Below are 25,571 nucleotides of genomic sequence, written 5' to 3' on the forward strand. Positions count from 1 at the left end.
AAAAAGATTTGCTTGTGTGATATTACTTAAAAGCTTTAAAGGGGTCATGAACTGAGAAACCAAAATCTGATTCTACATCACTGGATAAAACTATGAGATAAATAAGTCATAACTGAGAAAAAGAGTTGAAATTGACATTAAAATCAAAACTATGAAATAAAAAGTCAAAATTAAAATGCATGAATGATTGTCTCATAATTTCAACTTTCTATCTCATAAGTATTACTATTTATCTCATAATTTTGAACTTTTATCTCATGTTTATAACTGTCTATTATAATTAAGATTGGCTAAAGTTGGCTGTGTGATATTACAAAAAAAGTTAAATTGAGGTACAAAGACATAATTATAACAAAGTCAAAATGATCACAAAAGTCAAAATTATGAGATATCAGAGAGATAAAAAGTTACAATTATGACGGATATAATTATAAGTCATTAAAACTAAATCAAACTATTAAAGTCAAAATTATCATGATATTTAAATAAAAAAGTAAACTATAATCAAACAGAATGTGTCATAATCAGACCGTGTCAATTTCAACGGTCATGATGACTATCTCATAATTTCATCTTTCTATCTCATAAGGATCACTTTTTACCTCAAATTGTCTGTGATATTACTAAAACATTAAATTGAGGTACAAAGTCATAATTATAACAAAGTCAAAATGTTCACAAAGGTCTCATTTATGAGAAATCAGAGAGATAAATAGTTACAATTATGACAGCTATAATTATGATATAGTCAAAATTCTGAAATAAGTCACAATTGAGATAAAGTTGAAACTGACTTTGGACAAAATCAAAACTATGACAGTCAAAATTATCATGAAACTGAAATAAAAAACAAACAAACAGAAAGTGTCATAATCAGGAATTGTCAACTTCGACTGTCATCATGACTATCTCATAATTTCATCTTTCTATCTGTATACCTCATAATTATGACGGGCTAAAAAGAGCTGTGTAATATGTTACCTGAAGCCCCCTAACAACACATTTAAGTGGTTGTCCTGATCCGGTTTAGAATGAAATCCCCGAGCCAGCATTCGCAGGAAAGATAAGATCCTCAGATCTCCTTACATCAGCACACGCACCGTGCATGTGGAGCTTTAACTGCACAGCGGGAAGCGTTTCCTCTGATTATCCGTTCCCTTTCTGTCCATGATTCTACAAACAACCATTAGAGCTGATGATACAGCACTCAAACGGGCCACATCAGCAGAGAAACACTGCGGTAGGTTCTCTACAGGAACTTTCCAGATGTGTAAGTGTGTGATCCTCAGCCGTCCCATCCGCTCCTACTTCACAGGATCTTTGAAAATAAATCAAACCAAACCATTTGAAGGGTTTGAGCTTTGTTGCAACTTGTGGTTCGCCACACTGTTGCACTATTGTCTTGTAAGCTGAAACATGTCACCATTATTGAGACCTTAAATTTGGGTTTATGAAATAAATCAAATGCAAACCAAATGCTCAAAATGTTAACTTCTGAACTGGTGGTGGTGGATAAACATAATCTGAAAAACTGTAAATTAAATCCTGGTCATAATTATTCATGACTGTTTGTCACATTCTCACATTGCCTTATTAAAACGACAAAACATTTGCATGCTTTCCGATTCAGTCAAGCCTCATGTGATTTATGTAATAACTATTTGAGTATGATCATAAATTTCTAATTTAAGTATAAAAACATGATCTGATTTTAACACTCAAGCAGTCATGACTTGACTGAGTTCATGAAATGCAAAATTAAAATGAATAAATTCAGGTCCCATCTGTATTGGAACTTGATAGCTTGTGCATTTTTCTTATTTGAGGCCATAATAATGAGCATTGCAACAAATGCTACACAGCATACAAATCCGGGATGTTTTAAACCATATTCCCGAGCTATATCTGCAGTATGTATATTATGACAACGTTCACATGCACCAAAGTATCCAATTATACCGTTTACCAAAGTGTAAAATATACACTAGTTAATATATATAATGTTTTTGGAAGTCTTTTCTGCTCAGCCAGGCTGCATTTATTTTATCACAAATACAGTAAAAATTGTGAAATATTATTATGATTTAAAACATCTGTTTTCTCTGTGAATCTGTGTTAAAGTGTAATGTATTTCTGTGATGCTCCGCTGTATTTTCAGCATCATTCCTCCAGTCTTCAGTGTCACATGATCTTCAGAAATCAGAATAATATGATGATTTACTGCTCAAGAAACATTTCCATTCAGCGCTCCCTTAATCTCTGACAAATGAATCGGAATTAAAGCTCATTTTAATCAAACTGCCGGAAATGAACACATTTTAACACAAAATCAAAATGCTTTTAGCAACTAACTGTAATAAGTTATTTTCAGTATGACACAGTAATAACAGGTTCATTCTGAGCGGTCAGATTTGTTCTCGGTTGAACGCTGCCCTCTTGTGTCTTGTTCAGCTGATATGACAACTTTAAAGAAAGACTAAGATTTGCTCATTTGTCTGGAAAGAAAGTCTTCCACTGCATTTAATGGTTCAATAACAACCCTTTTATTGCTTAAACCGCCATCTGGACGATCTGTACCTAAATGATTATTTTCCGTACAAGTTGCTGGAATCTGAGCAACATTGAGAAATTATATCATAGTTGGTGTCTTTTATTTCAACATTTAAACTGCTACAAGCCTGTTTAAAGGCACAGTTCACCCAGAATTGAAAATGTGCTCCCCTCAGGTCATCCAAGATCAGGATGAGTTTGTGTCTTCATCAGGTTTGTAGAAATGTAGCACTGCATCAGTGTCTCATCAATGGATGCTCTGCAGTGAATGGGTGCCGTCAGAATGATAGTCTGATAAAAACATCACAATAATCCACAGCACTCCAGTCCATCAGTGAACATCTGGAGAAGACGAAAGATGAAACACATCCAGCATTAAGATGATTTTAACTCAAACACATAAAGTCAAAGTCAAAGTCAAAGTCACCTTTATTTATATAGCGCTTTAAACAAAATACATTGCGTCAAAGCAACTGAACAACATTCATTAGGAAAACAGTGTCAATAATGAAAAAATGACAGTTAAAGGCAGTTCATCATTGGATTCAGTTATGTCATCTCTGTTCAATTTAATAGTGTCTGTGCATTTATTTGCAATCAAGTCAACGATATCGCTGTAGATGAAGTGACCCCAACTAAGCAAGCCAGAGGCGACAGCGGCAAGGAACCGAAACTCCATCGGTGACAGAATGGAGAAAAAAACCTTGGGAGAAACCAGGCTCAGTTGGGGGGCCAGTTCTCCTCTGACCAGACGAAACCAGTAGTTCAATTCCAGGCTGCAGCAAAGTCAGATTGTGCAGAAGAATCATCTGTTTCCTGTGGTCTTGTCCTGGTGCTCCTTTGAGACAAGGTCTTTACAGGGGATCTGTATCTGGGGCTCTAGTTGTCCTGGTCTCCGCTGTCTTTCAGGGATGTAGAGGTCCTTTCTAGGTGCTGATCCAGCATCTGGTCTGGATACGTACTGGATCCGGGTGACTGCAGTGACCCTCTGATCTGGACACAGACTGGATCTGGTGGCTACGGTGACCTCGGAACAAGAGAGAAACAGACTAATATTAGCGTAGATGCCATTCTTCTAATGATGTAGCAAGTACATCGGGTGTTATGGGAAGTGTTTCCGGTTCCGGTTTACCTAATTAATGCAGCCTAAAAATCCTTTAACGGATTTGGATATTAAAAGCATATTAGTATGTTATGTGTATGCCAGGTTAAAGAGATGGGTCTTTAATCTAGATTTAAACTGCAAGAGTGTGTCTGCCTCCCGAACAATGTTAGGTAGGTTATTCCAGAGTTTGGGCGCCAAATAGGAAAAGGATCTGCCGCCTGCAGTTGATTTTGATATTCTAGGTATTATCAAATTGCCTGAGTTTTGAGAACGTAGCGGACGTAGAGGATTATAATATAAAAGGAGCTCATTCAAATACTGAGGTGCTAAACCATTCAGGGCTTTATAAGTAATAAGCAATATTTTAAAATCTATGCGATGCTTGATAGGGAGCCAGTGCAGTGTTGACAGGACCGGGCTAATATGGTCATACTTCCTGGTTCTAGTAAGAACTCTTGCTGCTGCATTTTGGACTAGCTGTAGTTTGTTTACTAAGCGTGCAGAACAACCACCCAATAAAGCATTACAATAATCTAACCTTGAGGTCATAAAAGCATGGATTAACATTTCTGCATTTGACAGTGAGACCATAGGCCGTAATTTAGATATATTTTTGAGATGGAAAAATGCAGTTTTACAAATGCTAGAAACGTGGCTTTCTAAGGAAAGATTGCGATCAAATAGCACACCTAGGTTCCTAACTGATGACGAAGAATTGACAGAGCAACCATCAAGTCTTAGACAGTGTTCTAGGTTATTACAAGCGGAGTTTTTAGGTCCTATAATTAACACCTCTGTTTTTTCAGAATTTAGCAGTAAGAAATTACTTGTCATCCAGTTTTTTATATCGACTATGCATTCCATTAGTTTTTCAAATTGGTGTGTTTCACCGGGCTGCGAAGAAATATAGAGTTGAGTATCATCAGCATAACAGTGAAAGCTAACACCATGTTTCCTGATGATATCTCCCAAGGGTAACATATAGAGCGTGAAGAGTAGCGGCCCTAGTACTGAGCCTTGAGGTACTCCATACTGCACTTGTGATCGATAGGATACATCTTCATTCACTGCTACGAACTGATGGCGGTCATATAAGTACGATTTAAACCATGCTAATGCACTTCCACTGATGCCAACAAAGTGTTCAAGTCTATGCAAAAGAATGTTGTGGTCAATTGTGTCAAACGCAGCACTAAGATCCAATAAAACTAATAGAGAGATACACCCACGATCAGATGATAAGAGCAGATCATTTGTAACTCTAAGAAGAGCAGTCTCAATACTATGATACGGTCTAAATCCTGACTGGAAATCCTCACATATACCATTTTTCTCTAAGAAGGAATATAATTGTGTGGATACCACCTTTTCCAGTATCTTGGACAGAAAAGGGAGATTCGAGATTGGTCTATAATTAACTAGTTCTTTGGGGTCAAGTTGTGGTTTTTTGGTGAGAGGCTTAATAACAGCCAGTTTGAAGGTTTTGGGGACATATCCTAATGACAATGAGGAATTAATAATAGTCAGAAGAGGATCTATGACTTCTGGAAGCACCTCTTTCAGGAGCTTAGATGGTATAGGGTCTAACATACATGTTGTTGGTTTAGATGATTTAACAAGTTTATACAATTCTTCCTCTCCTATAGTAGAGAATGAGTGGAACTGTTCCTCAGGGGGTCTATAGTGCACTGTCTGATGTGATACTGTAGCTGACGGCTGAATGGTTGCAATTTTATCTCTAATAGTATCGATTTTAGAAGTAAAGTAGTTCATAAAGTCATTACTGCTGTGGTGTTGGGAAATGTCAACACTTGTTGAGGCTTTATTTTTCGTTAATTTAGCCACTGTATTGAATAAATACCTGGGGTTATGTTTGTTTTCTTCTAAAAGAGAAGAAAAGTAATCGGATCTAGCAGTTTTTAATGCTTTTCTGTAGGATATGTTACTTTCCCGCCAAGCAATACGAAATACCTCTAGTTTTGTTTTCCTCCAGCTGCGCTCCATTTTTTGGGCTGCTCTCTTTAGGGTGCGAGTATGCTCATTATACCATGGTGTCAAACTGTTTTCCTTAACCTTCCTTAAGCGTAAAGGAGCAACTGTATTTAAAGTGCTAGAAAAGAGAGAGTCCATAGTTTCTGTTACATCATCAAGTTGTTCTGAGGTTTTGGATATGCTAAGGAATTTGGATACATCAGGAAGATAACTTAAAAAGCAGTCTTTTGTGTTAGAAGTGATGGTTCTTCCATACTTGTAACAAGAAGTAGGATTTACAATTTTGGCTATATGAAGTTTGCACAGAACTAAATAATGATCTGAGATATCATCACTTGGCTGAATAATTTCAACACCATCAACATCAATTCCATGTGACAGTATTAAATCTAGAGTATGATTTCGACAATGAGTAGGTCCTGAAACGTGTTGTCTAACACCAATAGAGTTCAGAATGTCTATAAATGCTGATCCCAATGCATCTTTTTCATTATCAACATGGATATTAAAATCACAAACTATTAAAACTTTATCTGCAGCCAGAACTAACTCGGATGTAAAATCACCAAACTCTTTAATAAAGTCTGTATGGTGCCCTGGTGGCCTGTATACAGTAGCCAGTACAAACATAACAGAGGATTTATCATTAACATTTGTTTCTCTGGATAATGTTATATGAAGCGCCATTACTTCAAATGAGTTATACTTGAAGCCTTCTCTTTTGAGAGATCCTGAAAACGTTGTTATAAATTGAAGCAACACCTCCACCTTTGCCTTTTAGACGTGGCTCATGTTTATAACAGTAATCTTGGGGGGTGGACTCATTTAAAATAATGTAATCATCAGGTTTTAGCCAGGTTTCTGTCAAACAGAGTACATCTATATTATGATCAGTGATCATATTATTTAGAAAAAGTGTTTTCGTAGAAAGGGATCTGATATTCAATAAGCCAAGCTTTATCATTTGTTTATCCATATTGCTTCTGTTTTTTATTTGTTGAACCTTAGTTAAATTGTTAATCTTAACTTGGTTTGGACGTTTTTTGTTTTTTCTAGTTCGGGGAACAGACACAGTCTCTATAGTGTGATATCTAGGTGAAAGAGTCTCTATGTGCTGAGAATTAACTGACCTCTGTGACGGGAGGCAGCTAGCAGACGGTCGGTTTAGCCAGTCTGTCTGCTTCCTGACCTGGGCCCCAGTTAGTCAAGTATAAACACTAAGACTATTTGCCATATTTCTAGAGAGAAGAGTGGCGCCACCCCAGGAGGGATGAAGACCATCTCTTTTAAACAGGTCAGGTCTGCCCCAAAAGCTCGTCCAATTGTCTATGAAACCTATGTTATTCTGTGGGCACCACTTAGACATCCAGCCATTGAGTGATGACAATCTGCTATGCATCTCATCACCACGGTAAGCAGGGAGGGGACCAGAGCATATTACAGTGTCTGACATCGTGCTTGCAAGTTCACACACCTCTTTAATGTTATTTTTAGTGATCTCCGACTGGCGAAGTTGAACATCATTAGCGCCGGCATGAATAACAATCTTACTGTATTTACGTTTAGCATTAGCCAGCACTTTTAAATTTGCCAAGATGTCAGGCGCTCTGGCTCCCGGTAAACATTTGACTATGGTGGCTGGTGTCTCTATATTCACGTTCCGTACAATAGAATCACCAATAACTAGAGCACTTTCATCAGGTTTCTCAGTGGGTGCATCACTGAGTGGGGAGAACCTGTTTAATGTTTTGATCGGAACAGAAGAGCGGTGTTTTGACCCACGACTACGCTGCCTCACCGTCACCCAGTTGCCCTGCTGCAGGGGCTCTGTTTCCGGAACCGAACAATGTACAGGAATCCCTGAGCTAGACGCATCCAAAGCCGTATCTAGAGCCCTAACATTCTTACTGTCCTCAATTAAAGTTTGGATGCGTGTCTCTAATTCTGAAATCTTCTCTGTCAGCCTAACTATTTCCCTGCATTTATCACATGTGAATCCCTCATCAGCGACAGAGATAGATAAACTGTACATGTGGCAAGAGGTGCAAGAAACAATGATAGGAGAAGACATTACTCACCGTGCTTGATGAAACTTCTTACTGCGGTTGTTTGATGAACTTGTGAAAAACTGGAGCGAGAGAGAGGAGAGGAGAAAAGAATACAGCGATAGGTTCGAATGAAGACGCTAATGACAAGCTAACGAGTGCTAACGCTTTGCAGGTGTACTGCACTCACGGATATAAAATAAAAGTGAACGATCAAAGTTAATCTGATAAGATTGATCGATAATATCAGAAATATGGTGTGAATTAAGTTATATTTTAACACTTTAAAAAAAACTGAGAGTGATAGTAAGATAAAGATTCTAGAGAAAAAATAAAATAAAAACAGCTACACGGAGCTACGATTTGCTACAGAAGGCCAACAGGAAGTAGAGAAAACACTGTCCAACAGCGCCACCCGCCTTATGGATTATAGACATAGAGTCTATAATCCATAATAACACTTCCTCCAGTGAAAAAGTGTTCTGGTCCGAATCAGGAGAGAAATCTGCACAGATCAAGCAGCGTTTAAACAACTCTAAACTAATCTGTGAGAGACAACAGCTGATGCACTTTTTCACTGGAGGAAGTGTTACTACAACCCGAATTCCGGAAAAGTTGGGACGTTTTTTAAATTTTAATAAAATGAAAACTAAAAGACTTTCAAATCACATGAGCCAATATTTTATTCACAATAGAACATAGATAACATAGCAAATGTTTAAACTGAGAAAGTTTACAATTTTATGCACAAAATGAGCTCATTTCAATTTTGATTTCTGCTACAGGTCTCAAAATAGTTGGGACGGGGCATGTTTACCATGGTGTAGCATCTCCTTTTCTTTTCAAAACAGTTTGAAGACGTCTGGGCATTGAGGCTATGAGTTGCTGGAGTTTTGCTGTTGGAATTTGGTCCCATTCTTGCCTTATATAGATTTCCAGCTGCTGAAGAGTTCGTGGTCGTCTTTGATGTATTTTTCGTTTAATGATGCGCCAAATGTTCTCTATAGGTGAAAGATCTGGACTGCAGGCAGGCCAGGTTAGCACCCGGACTCTTCTACGACGAAGCCATGCTGTTGTTATAGCTGCAGTATGTGGTTTTGCATTGTCCTGCTGAAATAAACAAGGCCTTCCCTGAAATAGACGTTGTTTGGAGGGAAGCATATGTTGCTCTAAAACCTTTATATACCTTTCAGCATTCACAGAGCCTTCCAAAACATGCAAGCTGCCCATACCGTATGCACTTATGCACCCCCATACCATCAGAGATGCTGGCTTTTGAACTGAACGCTGATAACATGCTGGAAGGTCTCCCTCCTCTTTAGCCCGGAGGACACGGCGTCCGTGATTTCCAACAAGAATGTCAAATTTGGACTCATCTGACCATAAAACACTATTCCACTTTGAAATAGTCCATTTTAAATGAGCCTTGGCCCACAGGACACGACGGCGCTTCTGGACCATGTTCACATATGGCTTCCTTTTTGCATGATAGAGCTTTAGTTGGCATCTGCTGATGGCACGGCGGATTGTGTTTACCGACAGTGGTTTCTGAAAGTATTCCTGGGCCCATTTAGTAATGTCATTGACACAATCATGCCGATGAGTGATGCAGTGTCGTCTGAGAGCCCGAAGACCACGGGCATCCAATAAAGGTCTCCGGCCTTGTCCCTTACGCACAGAGATTTCTCCAGTTTCTCTCAATCTTTTGATGATGTTATGCACTGTAGATGATGAGATTTGCAAAGCCTTTGCAATTTGACGTTGAGGAACATTGTTTTTAAAGTTTTCCACAATTTTTTTACGCAGTCTTTCACAGATTGGAGAGCCTCTGCCCATCTTTACTTCTGAGAGACTCTGCTTCTCTAAGACAAAGCTTTTATAGCTTATCATGTTACAGACCTGATATCAATTAACTTAATTAATCACTAGATGTTCTCCCAGCTGAATCTTTTCAAAACTGCTTGCTTTTTTAGCCATTTGTTGCCCCCGTGCCAACTTTTTTGAGACCTGTAGCAGGCATTAAATTTTAAATGAGCTAATTAAGTGGATAAAAGTGTAAAATTTCTCAGTTTAAACATTTGCTACGTCATCTATGTTCTATTGTGAATAAAATATTGGCTCATGTGATTTGAAATTCCTTTAGTTTTCATTTTATTAAAATTTAAAAAACGTCCCAACTTTTCCGGAATTCGGGTTGTATGATTATAGACATGATTTTCTGTCAAAGTAAAAAACTGTTTCATGATATCAGCATGATTGCAAATGTGATACAGATTTTATAAAATAGTTCAATAATCAAGAAGTTAAATTTAAGACAATATTATATGTCTTGCTTAATTTTGCAAACAAAACAGTCCCAAACCACATCAGAACAAATCTGAATCGAGTGAGTAAGTGATTCAGTGAATCATTCAGAAAGATTCAGATCATTTCCGAATCAATCATCCGTTTGAAGGAATCGTTTGAATGTATGACTCATTATGACAGCAATTTGTCGCCACCTGCTGGTGATTTCAGTTTCATATTTATTGTAGAATTTAATTTTGGTAATACTTTAGTTTAGGGACAAATTTTCACTAACATCATTAATATGTGAAGTGAAAAGAAATATTTTATATTATGCTTAAATTTTTAAATTATGAAAATAATTGCTACTATTTTAAGGAGTGCTTGTTACATGTGCTTACTATTATAATAACAATACATAAATAATAACTACATGAATCCTAACCATACAGTAATACATGTACTCACTATACAAGTGAGTTGTTTGTTGAAGGATGTTTGATATTAAGATGCCACAAATATGGAGCAGAAGGCCATCTTTATCTGGATCATCAACAAACAGCTTATGTTTAGTGGTGCATCTCACTCACGCGACAGGACACAACTCGTCCGTTATTCCTCACCTGTTTTCTGCTCAAATGTGTGTTTATGGTTCAGTCTGAGATCCTTTTTCAGCACAAGCAGAATTCAGAGCTGTACTTGGTGCCAAAGGCTTCTTGTGACTGGGTTATAGTGCGAATATATTTATATTTTTCAACTCAGAATTTCAGAATATTAACTTCTGATGGTGATCATGGGCCTCTTTATGATACGATTTGAATTTCCAGATGTTTCATGCATTTTGTTGAAATGAATTTTACATTCTTGTGCAAATGTAATGTGCTGTAAATGTGCTCTACATATTATGCATGAATAGTTTTGTGCATGTCATTCAGGAGACGTGCGTCATTTTACATTATCTGCAGAAATGCAATATAACAATATATTATATTTACAACACTTTCAAGTAGAAGTGTTTTGAAAAAAATATATATATATATACTTTTATTCTGCAGGGACACATTAAAGCAGTGTTTCCTAACCTAAGTTGCTCAGGGTTTCTCACGTTCACCCAGTGTGAGACACTTTTATTATTATTTATTTTTATTTTTTTTATGAAAAGGCACTTTTTATTTCACATCTTTTGGACTGAAGGAATGTTGATTGCAAAGACAGGGCTTAAACGATCAAAGACAGTTTTTAATATAACTGCGACTGGAGGTAATATACACCCAGGATGCCTCGGGGCTGAGTAAAACAGCCTCATTTACGTTTTTGGGTGAATTAACCCTTTAAGGTTGACTTGGGAATTTTGCCAAAATTATTAAAATATTAATTGCATAATTTCGTTTTTCAGAAAAGTGTTGCGTTTAATAACAAAGTAAAGTAAAATATCATAAGGTTTATTATTATTATTATTTTAATCTGCCATGTGTATTTTAAAATTACAAAAAAAAGGCATTAAAAATATTTTTTATTTATTTATTTATTTTTAAATAAAAGATTAGCAGTACATGTGAATGAACATTTGTTCTGTTATCTGATTGATTTGATGTATTTGCTTATATCTGACCCCACATGCATTCAGAGAGTTCCTAAAACCTGGTGGAGATCTCAAACTCTGAGTCCAACAGATTTACCCTGAAGAAATATCAATAGTCTACTGTACAGTATCTCACATATAGTGCTGAAGCGTTTTATTTTCATTTTATTATTGCATTTAGCAAAAAGTTACTACTACTACAACTATTTTTCCAGCTGCTATGAACACCGCTAAACATGGCGGGAAAATGTAGCCATTTGCTCAGTTGTTCTATTTTTTTTTATTTTTTTTTTTTATGTAGCCTACATAGTAGGCTATTGTATGTATTTATGTAGTAATCTTTGAGTTTTTTTAGTTTTTACACTCGCTTTTCTTGTTGGAGATTTTTCTTTAATGCACTTACAATTTATTTTTCAATTTATTATTTTCTTTTTAACACAGCCTATGTGCATTTTTATTATCTGTGTTGATGTTGTCTCTGTGTTCTGGAAGCTTGTGACACCAAAACAAATTCCTTGTACGTTCATATTGTGCAAACATGGCTTTTCCTGACTCTATTTTGTTTTCATTTATTATGCAATTATATATATATATATATATATATATATATATATATATATATATATATATATATATATATATATATATATATATATACAATTGCATAATAAATGAAAAGAAAATAGAATACAAAAAGATTAGAAAGGTAGTTACATTTTTTTTAAAGAAAATAATTAGAATAGTGAGTGTTAAGGTTAGAGGGTCAAATAAAGATGGAAGAGATGGAACTTTAAATCGCTTTACTGCACTGTAAAGCAATCTACAAATATAGCTCACGTCAAAATAAAGACGTGCTAAGTATGCTGAAGATCAGAGGACACGTGGTCTGTTCGCAAACTTTGACGAGTTTTGATCGGAGTTTGAGTCTCCTCTGGGGGAGGGGCTCTGGCGCAGGGCAGTCACGTGGTCAGAGCGCGCACGCGCGATGTGCGCCAGTAACGTGAACTCGTCGGAAAGGTAACGTTAGACTAGCGACAGATAACGAGCTGAGACAGTGATATACAACAAAACCAGCACGGAGGAACATATAAAGCTCAACTACCAGTCTCGCTGATGTTGTTTTATTCTTTCAGACTGGATGTAGAAGACTTCGGGATAAAGCTAGCCGCTGTAAGTTACCGTTAGCTCGTCGAACAAAGCCAGAACGCGATTCTCCGGCCAGATAACTTCATCCCAGACGTCCTCAGTCTGGAGGTCTGATAAGTGTTTTCGCGGGAGTCTTCTCTTAACTGCGCGTGCTGATGATCGATCACACAACATGTAAGGTTAGCGCTGTGTTTAGTCACGTGACCAGATGATCAGAGACCGGGAGAGAATCTTGAAGACGTCTCGAGATGTGTCCTGTGTTTGATTGACAGTCATGGGAGGCTGCGTGGGGCGCGAGCGCGAGGAGTCACGTGGACGTGCATCGAGGAAGCGCGGAGGTGAGGCTCGTGCGTCTAATGCTGCTGTGTGGCTTTCTTCAAAACACGCAGTGTACTGATTGAACAACAGACACAACACAAACTAAAACACCAGGACATTATTTATCAACTTACACATGCTAAGCATGGAGTGTTTTAAGATATGCATCAATCTAACATGAAAGAATGTTTGTTTGTAGCAGTGAGACTGTGCTTGTGATTTTAAACCAATGTTTATTTTATTAGCAATGAATAAATACCGTTTTTATACAGTCTATGATAAATACATGCATGGTTCTGCACACGCATGCACATTATTCTTTACTCTTGTACTATGGTTTTCAGTGGTGAAACAGAATTGGTTGGTTACCATAAATGCCATGTACTAGGAAAACGCTATACCACATTGTGATGCTTTTAAATTGTTAGTTTTTTACAACCTTTCTCAAAAGAATGTATGCATGTTGGAGCTTGCAGTCTGTGTGATCTCAGAGCGTGTTTCTGCATGTTTACTGATGTGACTGTTCTTCTGTGTTTTCATGAGCTGTAGTGTACATGAACTGGGATAGAAAGCCCAAACATTGATTCCACTGAAGAAAGCCCTTCATTACAGCAGTGAGGTGTGTGTGTGTGTGTGTGTAGGGTCACCTGTGCTTCAGCAGGAGATCAGAGCTTCTGTGACCAACAGTGCATCTCTCTCTCAGTGCTGTCTGTCTTCACAATCACATTATAGTCATTTGTTCTTATGTGAGAATATCAGCCCTAAACAATGAGAAGAAATACATCTGCTACAGTTGTGCACACAAATGAGCTTTGCATCGATAACAAAAAAAGCTATATTATAAATAGTAGTTATTATAATTATTATTACCAGTACAAAAAATTGGAAGTTCAAAACATTATTATTATTGAAAGTTTTTCACTTTGCTTAATAAGATGAAATTTATTAGAGTGTTAATCAGTTTGACCACACTATCATTATTGTAATTATTATTATTACCAAAGCAAATTTTGATTAAAAAACGTTTTATTATTATTATTGTTACACACATTTTCAAAATGTTCTTAATTATATAAAATACTCATAATACATACATAAGTGTTGGCCTTTAAGTGTTTTTAACTTTTTAATCACAATGTCAAATATTCTCACTTTGTGTAAATCTGTTCATTTGTAAATCAGATTACAAGACTGAATAATTATTATATTAGTAGTGACAGCAATTCTGGGAAGTTTAAATATTAAAAAATATATATATATTTTAATTATTATTGATTTAAAACGTTTTGTACTACTCAAACTTTGCTCCCTGATTATCATAATTCATATATTAGTCTGATTATTATTATTATTATATTGGTAGTATACTATAGTTTTTAAAATCTTTTAAAATAATAATTTAAATGTTTAATAATGATGTATAATATTCATGTTTTTGTCTGAAGGGAATCAGTTCGCCAGAGTCGTTTGTTGTGCTCAGTCGTGTATTTTGGGTGTGTTTTTATTGTCTTGTACTCCGTGGGACGTTCCTTTAGTTTGAATGCATGTTCACAGGACTCGAACGCTTTCAGATACTGAACGAAACGCAGCGAGCCGATGGAGCGTCTCGTGTTCCTGTAACTCTGATCCTGTGAGCGTGGAACCAGACACTTTAATCGAGCTCAAGACCTCCAGATTATACCAGCTGTTTAAGATTATACAACGCTCTGTTTTTTGGATTAACCCTATAAATCCTTCAGTTTCATATTACACACATCCTCTAAATGATCGAACCTGTGCTCAAAAACCACACTCTTTTGCATGTCTTCTATCTCTGATTAGACTTTACATCCAGTCAAAGCTCTTTAGTCTAACTGTAGTATATAACTGTAGATATTATGTCCATAGAAAGCACATTAACTGTAAGTACGTGTCTTCTTTTAAGGATTCAAATACGTTTCAAAATGACAAATTGAGTGTAACACAATATTTATGTAAAATTTCAAACAACATATTCTGATGTGTGCATATTAAAGTGTTTATAAAATAATATGGGAACGTATTCAGTTTGGTTGGACCACACCTAGGATAGTGTCCTAGAATTAGTAATCATAATCAGCTTATAATCACAAATGTGTATGTTTTGTTTCCTCTGAATAAAACCCTGATGCATCAGATAAGACACAAAACACATGCAGACTTCATCTAAACTCTAGTATTGATGTTATTTCTGGTTTGGAGGTCCAGACTTCGCTCTACTGAAGTGTTCTGGCTGGAACAGCGCTGTAATTCACAGCTCTCGGCTATAAATAATGTGTTTGGATGAAAGCACGGAGTCATCTGTATCTCTCCATCCGTGTGAACTTCCTGTTTCTGCACAGGTTTATCACATCATCATGATGAGAAGTTTCTACACGGCTGTTGGAGACGCTGTTGTCTTCAGTGGAGATGCTAAATGTGTTGTGTGTGTGAACTAAAGGACTGTTGATAGTGTTTGGAGGACTAATGCAGACCTCAGTGGTGTGTGTGGTGATCCTCTGATTGTTGACGGACGGTGCAGGCTCAGGAGCGCTGCTGATGGACGGATGTTTGGGGAGGGCAGTGTTTGCAGACGATCAGTCCTGAATACACAACCTTTGCTCAGTCGTGGGAATATGAGCGAGCGGAGTTCACTTCTGCTTTTATTGAGCCTGAGCTTACTGTACTATCAGAAAAATATCTTTTATATGCGTACTAATTTAACAGTCATTTATCTCTTGCTTAATTTAATTGGTAGTTAGGTCCAATTAATTATATATAATAATAATAATATCAAACTATATGTAAGATTTATGTTGTGTGTGTGTGATGCTTCTTTTCGTATACTCACTGAGGCTAGGTTTATTAGATTAAAAGTACAGCAATTTTTTTTTTTTTTTAATATATTATGATTAAAAACATCTGTGAATCTGTGTTAAAGTGTAATGTATTTCTGTGATGCTCCGCTGTATTTTCAGCATCATTCCTCCAGTCTTCAGTGTCACATGATCTTCAGAAATCAGAATAATATGATGATTTACTGCTCAAGAAACATTTCTGATTATTATCAATGTTGAACACAGTTGTGCTGCACAATATTTTTTTGCAGAAACCATCATTTAATTTTTCAGGATTCACAGATGAATAACAAGTTCAAAAGAACAGCATTTATTTCAAATAGAAACCTTTTGCAACATTATAATTATATTGCTGAATAAAAGTATTAATATCGTTCATATATATTAATATTCCATTACACATAATCATTTGAAAGCACTAAATGTCAATTTCTTGTTTATTACACTGTACTACTTTTATATTCCACCCAATCTCCTTTTGTTGGCGCTTCTGTGGAAGTACTGATGGAAAGTCATCGTTGGCCTACATTAGTGAAATCATACATGCCTCGTCATAATTCATCAGAAGAGTACAATTCTGACTTGGGCTGTAGCTATCGAATATTTTAGTAATCGAGTATTCTACCAAAAATTCCATCGATTAATCGAGTAATCAGATAAAATGTGTTTTTTGCTTAATTAAAGTGCAATATTAATTATGCAAGAGAAAATAAGACTCATGGGTCTCTTAAACTGAACAACTAAGTTTCCTTTTTAGAAAAAAAAGATTTTTATTTTTTTAAATGCATAGAAGGCAATGCATACATCAAAAATAAGCATGTAATTATTACCCATTGTTTCTCTGTCTGTAGTTGTACTGTGAACAATGACAAAGTTGACGGATGAATTAAGTGCCATTCAGTTAGGGTTTTAAATAAAGCATTTTCTGAGATGCTCATTAAACACACAAAACATTAATTTATCTTTTAATTATTGAAAATTAAGCAAACTTAACTTTTTGGTAATCAAAGGGGATTTACTATTAAAATTTAAACATGGAAGAAATGTTGTGTGATTAAACTGTAAAAAAAAAAATGTTTGATTATTATTTATTTTTTATTTTTTTTAGTAGTAGGCTAGGAACATTCTGCTGAACAATAGTCTTTAACCAGACTTTTATTTTGACGGTTTGACGTACCTTTACAGTTCTGTGTATGTGATGTGACGCTAGTTTTACTCGAATCAAACGGTCAGATGCTCATGAAGTGACTGTCAGAGCAGTTCTGCAGATGTTGTTCATGTGTTCACGTCTTATTTAGTGAGACAGCAGATGCTCAAATCAAAACACTGCTGACTCCTTGTGTCTCCTTCCGCTTTGTGGGTGAAGTAAACGTGTTGTCACATTAAAAAAATCATTGCGAAAGAACCTGACGTGAGATTTAAAATAAATTAAAAGAGGCTTCGAGGCAGAGGAATTTGCCTCGATCATTTTTTATAATCGAGTTACTCGAGTTATTCAAGGAATCGTTTCAGCCCTAATTCTGACATGACATAGCCAAAAATGATGTGCTCTTCACTTAGATTTTTCTTGAATTATCGAAACCGTTATTCCAGAAAATCTGTATGAAAATCCAAAGAGATGCGTTTTTAATCTAGATTTAAACCGAGAGAGTGTGTCTGAACCCCGAACATTATCAGGAAGGCTATTCCAGAGTTTGGGAGCCAAATGTGAAAAAGCTCTACCTCCTTTAGTGGACTTTGCTATCCTAGGAACTACCAAAAGTCCAGCGTTTTGTGACCTTAGGGAGCGTGATGGGTTGTAGCGTGGTAGAAGGCTAGTTAGGTACGCAGGAGCTAAACCATTTAGGGCCTTATAGGTAAGTAATGATAATTTGTAACTGATACGGAACTTAATAGGTAGCCAGTGCAGAGACTGTAAAATTGGGGTAATATGATCATATTTTCTTGACCTGGTAAGGACTCTAGCTGCTGTGTTTTGGACGACCTGTAGCTTGTTTATTGAAGATGCAGGACAACCACCTAGAAGTGCATTACAATTGTCCAGTCTAGAGGTCATGAAAGCATGAACTAGCTTTTCTGCATCAGAAACAGATAACATGTTTCGTAGCTTGGCAATGTTTCTAAGATGGAAGAATGCGGTTTTTGTAACATTGGAAATATGATTTTCAAAAGACAAGTTGCTGTCTAATATAACAATCTACAAGATTCTGTGTAGTGTTTTTTGGTCCAATAATTAATATCTCTGTCCTATGCTAATTTAATTGGAGAAAATTATTTGTCATCCAATCTTTTACATTTTTAACACACTCTGTTAGCTTAGATAATTGGGAAGTTTCATCTGGTCTCGTTGAGATATATAGCTGAGTATCATCAGCATAACAGTGGAAACTAATCCCATATTTTCTAATAATATAACCAAGGGGCAACATGTATATTGAAAATAGAAGGGGACCTAGGACGGATCCTTGTGGCACTCCATATTTTACTGGTGATAAATGAGATGACACCCCATTTAAGTAAACAAAATGGTAGCGATCGGACAGGTAGGATCTAAACCATCTTAGAGCCTGCCCTTGAATACCTGTATAGTTTTGTAATCGATCTATGAGTATGTCATGATCTATGGTGTCGAACGCAGCACTAAGATCAAGTAAGACGAGAAATGAGTTAATTATATTGAGAAGGTAACAACACTTTCAGTGATTTAGTGGGTACGGGATCTAATAAACATGTTGTTGGTTTAGATGCAGAGATAAGGTAATGTTAATGTGTTAATTCACACTTCGTCTGCAGGTCGTAATGAGCCGCTGAAGAAAGACAAGCCCAAGTGGAAGAGTGATTACCCCATGACAGAGGGCCAGCTCCGCAGTAAGAGAGATGAGTTCTGGGACACGGCTCCAGCGTTCGAGGGCCGGAAGGAGATCTGGGACGCCCTGAAGGCCGCCGCTGTGGCTCTGGAGTGTAACGATCATGAACTGGCTCAGGCTGTGGTGGACGGAGCCAACATCACGTTACCACACGGTGAGCGTCTCTGACCACAACAGCTTTGTGTGTCTGACTTGCTGTCTTTGGAGCAATTGGAAAAGTGTATTGTGCAAAATTTGGTCAAAACAGTTTAGTTAGTGTTGCATGCCCTAGTGGTGTATATCGAAACTGGTTTAACGATGCAATTCGATTACGATTATCATGTCAACTAAGGTTGTGCATTTAATTGAAATACAATTTAGATTTCTTCCTCCAACGATTATGAATTCAGCCTTCACCCAGTGATTCATTTTGTTTCGCTTCGGCTAATAATTTTAATTTAGAAGAAGAGAAGCAAGAGTCCATCTGTTGTCCAGTGGAGAATCTCATAGCACACTGTTAAAATTACGGAAAATTAGGGGGGCAGCCCACAAAATAAAGGTTAAATAAAAAGCCAACATAAGACCTAATCCATATTTATATGCATGCCTCTAATTTGTTACAAATCCAATTGTTTCCACATTCCAGGTTTCCGACATGTTCCATTTCAAAATTCCACATTGGTCCATATCCATAATTCCAAACCTCTCAATAGATTTCAGACCAATAGGGGTGTGAATAAGCTGGATTTAATCATATTGTCAAAGATTTGATCAAATTTCGATATAACGATGCTTCACAGTTATATAAAATTTACTTTTGCAATTCATTACTTGTGTATATATCATATTTGTAGCAATAGACAACAATACATTGTATCGCTCAAAATTATCAATTTTTGTACTTTTGGTTTTGTGGTCCAGGACACGTATCTTTGACTTGACTATTTTCAAATATTTTAATACATCTTTTTTTATTAAAACATTTGATATTTTTCATCAGATAAACATTTATCCTTTTAAATTCCCTGTTGTTTTCGTAACACAACTCTTATTACCCTTCTTTATGGGTCTAGAGGGGAAGTTTTTACCGTAATGAAGAAGTATTTAATAACATGAACACAAAAGAGATGATGGCACACACCAACCCTCTATCTGTCACTCTTTATTTCCCATCTCTGATGGTTGTGTGTGCTCTCAATCCCTCCAGGATCCCTGACCGAGTGTTACGACGAACTAGGAAACCGTTACCAGCTACCGGTGTATTGTCTGGCTCCGCCGGTCAATCTGATCACCGAAAGAAGCGAAGAAGACCTGTCTGAAAACCCCGAGCCCCCTTCCACACAGAAGAAAGAGTTCCAGCTGAAAGTACGGCTCTCCACCGGCAAAGACGTGCGTCTGAACGCCAGCATGACCGACACCATCGGCCTGCTCAAGAAACAGCTGCAAGCTCAGGAGGACATCGACCCCATCCACCAGCGCTGGTTCTTCTCCGGGAAGCTCCTCACAGACAAGACCCGCCTGCAAGACACCAAGATCCAGAAGGACTTTGTTATCCAGGTCATCGTGAACCAGCCCACGCCGAACCACTAGGATGGACTACACCGGGATAGAGGACCAAACCACAGCAGCTGAGAGAACATCGAGCAACTCGATCCTGCTGTTTTAAAACGCTCTGGAGGAACAAATAAACCAAACGCAGCGGACTGCATCTGCGCTGACTTGAGCAGAAGTGCCTGCGTGTGTTTGGTAGCGAAGCACACTGATTCGAGTCATGCATATCCTGCAGAAGAGCCCTCTGAAAGCCATCTCTCCCCTTTTAAGATTATCCAACTTGAGCTTCATTTTGCACACTTGACTACCTTCGAATAGTTGTGCCTTGAAAGAAGAGTAAATGCTGGGTTTATTTTGCTTCGGTCACTTTCACTCGCTTTGTATTTCAGGACTGACGTCTTTGAGCACAACTGTACTTTCTATGCAATCCTAAAACTAAACAAAAAAGACTTTTTAATGCTTCTTACAGCTTTATCAGTGGCATTACGAGGCTGATATAATTTGAGAATGCATTGCAACATTTCAACATATTGGTCACATCTGTATCAGGCTAGAGAAGGCTGTTCATTTCAATGTGGTTTGTTTTACTCAAGGTTTTCTGCTGCTGATTATATCACCGTGTGACTCACACCGGTTAGAAACAGCTCATTAACTCAATAACAACTGGTCCTCATTAGCCCGGCGTGTTTCTAGTCTCACGCCATTCCTTCTACTTCACTTTCCTTTTTGATGCATTTTTTTGTTGCTAAAAGATACGTGGAGATTTATGGATGAGAGAAATCATATTAATTTATCATTGCAAATCGCTAAAGTTTCATTGGGCATGCATCTTTTTGCATTCAAGCAATATTCCAGGTTAAATACAAGTACTCTGCATTGTATAGAAAAAATGGAACTCCATCATTTTAACATGTATGCACTTTCAATATAAGTCCATGTGGTGTTCATCTCAGATATTTACAGTATGCAGTAGATTTAAGGGATTATTCAACAGAAAATAAAATACTGTCATCGTTTAGTCTTCCTTCCCTGTGCATCACCAAATCTGAAAATGTCTTACACTTTTCTTTTATTGTCTTTACATTGTATTATTGTGGTCCGATGTTATTTTTGAAATTATGATATAAAAAGTAATGTTTATGAAAAAAGGCATCATGAGATAAAAAGTAATAATTATGACATAAAATTAGAAAATTGCAATCAAAATAAAAAGTTGAGATCATAATTCTGACAATTATTTAAACTTGACAAGTCAAAAATATGACTACTGTTACGATTAACACGATCTCAAAGTCAAAAGTCGCAACTTATAACCTCTCTCAGTTATGGCTCATACGTATTTTGGCTTTTTTTCTCGTAAGTTTAAATATTTGTCAGAATTACAGTTAAGTGAAATTGAGATCTCAATTTAGAATTTTCATAAGTTGCTTTTTATCTCATACTTTTGGCTTATTTTCAAAGTTTTCTCATTTTTATTTCATAATAAAAGCCAGTGTGGTCCTTTCATGTACAAAAACAACATTAGAAGCATTTCTATAATCACACGGGTCTGGAGCATGAGGGTGAGTAAATAATGAACATTTAGACACTTGGGTGAACTGTCCCTTTAACCTGGAACATGCACAGTCTGTCATCTGTTTGAATGTATGTGTGATGTGGATTTAGGTGTGTCTCATGACATCGAGTTCCCAGATTTGAGCGAGGAAGCCATACACAATGTTGGGACAATTACAGGAGACTCATTTTGAACAATTTTCGTTGAAATCCCAGAATATAAGCAGCCATTACTCTTAACTCGAGCCTGTGTTGAATGGAAGCCCGTTTCTGCCACATCAAAAAATAACCATGTTTTACTGAATCATAATTGTGAAGTTATTATGAGATCGTGTCAAAATTGAGATTACAAAGTCAAACACATAAGATAAGTGATTACGACAAAATGTTGTAATTGTCATGATTCATTTAGATTTTGTCTCAGTTTCGACTGTTGTAATTATGTCTTTGCATTTCAGAATTTTAACATTCATAATTTTTTTGGATCATTTTGACTATCTCATAATGTTTTTATCTCATAATTTACGCATTACATAATATAGACTTTCTTATAAATTTGAATGTCAATTATTTTTGTCAAAATGTATATCTCATAATTATGATTTATCATTATGGTTTACCAAAAGATGATTTTTGTTGTTGTTCTTGCATGGCAGAAATATTCCACACACAAAACACTTGAACTTTTCATAAACCCTTTCTTCATAGATGAATATCTGTATATTATTAAGAGACCAAGTGTGTGAAATTCTTACCTAAATCTGCTTACGGCCTATTTTAGAAAAGCTGTGTAGATTTACAAGGTAATTAGTTTTTTCAGATATTTTAATTGTCAATTAAAATGAACAGCTGGGAAAGCAAACATGTTTGTCAGTAAACTGTGAATTATTTCAATATGTTCTCAGATCAGCTATTCTTCACGGCTTCCTCTTTAAGCAGAAGTGTTTTGTGTGTGTAGGACCAGTTCATCAGACCATAACTCATAAAACAAATGTTTATGTCAAGAATGATGGCACTGCTATCTGCTACTCTGGACCTTCTAGCTTTTTTTTCATGTCATTATTTTTATTATTTACAAATATGATATCTAACAAGTTGAATATTAAATTAAATATATAAAACTTATACGTGTAAATGAAGGTCCAATATTTCCATAACTAATGCTAATTGGAAATAATCTATTATCAGGATAGCGCCATGTTAAAATGTTGATGGGACTGTTATGGACAGAAGTAGTTTAATAACATTTCAATTGTTTAGCTGTCAAAACATAGACCTATTTCTAAAACAGTTTCATATTTCAATAAAAACGAAGTAAATCTCTCATCTCAGCCTCGTTTCGATCCGTGTAAAATTCAAGATGGCGTCTACTATCAGGTCTATGAGTGTTGTGCTCACAATATGGTGTTAAAGGCTCCAGTAATGTGTTTGAGGGGTGCTGGAAGTCTGGAATAAACGAGGTGTTGCTGGGGTCTCACCCGGTTAAATCTGCTGACTCGGGGTTTAGTCTTCCTTGTTTTATTCCCGACTCTCTCGATCTGCGATCCCGCGCTTTGACCTTCTTCCCGCCCACGCGGGAAAATCTGGCGCGCTGTGAACCTCACACGTGTCTTTAGCATCCACACGATGGCGCTATTTGCAAAGAAATACGTTTGAAGTGTGTTGATTTTGTTGTGGCTTCAATAAAGTGTAATATGTTTTAGAATAATTGTACATTTCATCCGTGTATTAGCGTCACACATAGAGAATATAGGGTTGTGTCTTCTCTTCTGTTGATCTGAGCACACCTGAGTCTTGTGTGATATTGTGTTGTACAGGTAGATTACTGATATTTCCACATGTTTTTATGAAGATGATGTTTGGGATGTGACCTCAGCTGACTGAAGCCTTCAAACTCAGGCCTAGAAGTTTTTGTTTTCTTCTAAATAAATGGTTAAATTTATGGTTGTTTTGAGCTAATAAACATTTACTTCTATTTGTGTGGGTCATTGACTGTATGGAAAAAAATAGCTTTAAAAACACATGCAAAGTTTTCGTGTTGAGTTTTATATAGTTTTACAAACTTTTAATCAATTTTCTTACTTGTTTGTTTTTTATTTTATTTTTTATTTTACATTTAATAGCTAAATAGTAATAACTGTTTTCCTTACACTTCTGTGTGAGTGCACACATCTTTAATCTTTACCGTCTAAAACGTTTAATTATTTTAGTTGTTTTATTTGTTTGTTTACTAACTGACACATAAACTAACACTGAGCATTTAGTACAGTATTTATTAATCTTTATGTTAGTAACTGATATTTTGTTAGTTTTTAATCAGGTGTAAAAAAAAGTTAATTGTAAACAAATACAACTTTTGTTTTTAATTATGAATATTAATAAATGTTGAAACTAACATTCATTTTAAAAGTATTTTTCTATTTAAATAATAGTAAAATGTTGGCATTTTTTTTTTTTGTAATTTTTTTTAATACTTATTATTATTTAGTTTTTTACAAATATTAAGAATTATTAATTAATAAATATGATAGATGTGTCCCTGCAGCACAAAAGCAGTCTCAAGTCTCTGGGGTTTATGTGTAGACAACAATACATTGTATGAGTCACAATTATACATTTCTCTTTTATGCCAAAAATCATTAGGATATTAATTAAAGATCATGTTCCATGAAGATATTTAGTAAATTTCCTACCACAAATATATCAAAACTTCCTTTTTGATTAGTAATATGCATTGCTAAGAACCTTTTAAAGAAAATGATTGTAAAAAATAATTGCCAAATTACAAATCTTCATCACTGTTTTTTTTTTTTTCATGCACATGTTTGTGTTTCTTTACCCACACAGAGTTCAGGTTCACTGGAAATAACCCTTGCATCACGGTGTGGTTCCTTACATAACTCCAGCGCTCTTTAGGATTCAAATCTGCTTTCCAGGCAGAAAAACACAACAGCTGCGGCCCAAAGAAAGTCCCTAAGATGGTGGGAATGATGAGTAATGAATGCCTCAGGAAGACGAAGCGTTTCTAGCCGGGAGAGATGAGGAAGTGTGCATGCATTCGCTGCGCTCTCCTACACACCAGCTAACACACATTCATGGCCTGCAGGAAGCCTCCAGTGATGTGTTCTTCTGTTTCCTGCTCGAGTCGTGAGAGCTCTGAAGAGAGCCTTGATTTGGGTTTTATATGACGTCTGAGTGGCAGCTTATTCAGTGCTAGGAAGATTTGAACTTTATGGAAATTCAGCCTTTTGTGTCTGAGGGGCTTTCTTTTGTCGACTCTGTTCAGTCAGATGTTGGCAGTTTTCACTTCAGTATTGTAGATTTTGCCTCACCAAAGCACATCTGTGATGAAATCATGGCAGCTGGAAGTTGCATAAAACATCAGTTCAACTTGTGCTCCCTTCTGTTCTGCACGTAGACATAAAACAATGCTAAATTCAGACAATAAATGCGTACAAGCTCAAAATGTTGCATACATATTAATTTGTGCATTGCATTGTGTTTTGTTCAGTTTTGTTTTTTAGTACTTCATGAAATGTTTAGAAAAAAGTCTAGGAACATAATGCACTGTAAAGGTATTCATCATGAAGGTTGTATATGCATTATGTGAAGGTTTGTTTGTCATGTGTTTTAATGCATAACACTTTCTAAAGGTGTAACAATGAAAATATAAATATTATACTGTACTGGTTTCTATTATTCGGTGCATTACAAGGGATAGCTATGCATTAAAACTACTTC

General features: G+C 36.3%; 1 protein-coding gene across 1 annotated transcript; it reads left to right on the forward strand.

The window, feature by feature from the left end:
• The first annotated feature begins 12,553 nt into the window (after positions 1-12,553).
• On the forward strand, positions 12,554-20,440 carry LOC132121907 (ubiquitin domain-containing protein 1-like). Its single transcript, XM_059531640.1, has 4 exons — positions 12,554-13,044; positions 18,673-18,900; positions 19,933-20,379; positions 20,416-20,440. Exons 1-3 carry the CDS (start codon positions 12,981-12,983, stop codon positions 20,313-20,315), a joined length of 675 nt encoding a protein of 224 aa, XP_059387623.1. The 5' UTR covers positions 12,554-12,980; the 3' UTR covers positions 20,316-20,379; positions 20,416-20,440.
• Positions 20,441-25,571: the final 5,131 nt, after the last annotated feature.

This window comes from Carassius carassius, chromosome 40 (genome assembly GCF_963082965.1).
Source record: "Carassius carassius chromosome 40, fCarCar2.1, whole genome shotgun sequence".
In the NCBI taxonomy this organism is placed as follows: domain Eukaryota; kingdom Metazoa; phylum Chordata; class Actinopteri; order Cypriniformes; family Cyprinidae; genus Carassius; species Carassius carassius.

What these genes read in the sequence shown, in the direction of transcription:
- LOC132121907 (XM_059531640.1), top strand. Translation starts at nt 12,981, where the DNA reads ATGGGAGGCTGCGTGGGGCGCGAGCGCGAGGAGTCACGTGGACGTGCA. An exon ending in TGCATCGAGGAAGCGCGGAG is followed by an intron (nt 13,045 to 18,672) that starts GTGAGGCTCGTG and finishes CTTCGTCTGCAG; the next exon opens with GTCGTAATGAGCCGCTGAAG. An exon ending in CAACATCACGTTACCACACG is followed by an intron (nt 18,901 to 19,932) that starts GTGAGCGTCTCT and finishes CAATCCCTCCAG; the next exon opens with GATCCCTGACCGAGTGTTAC.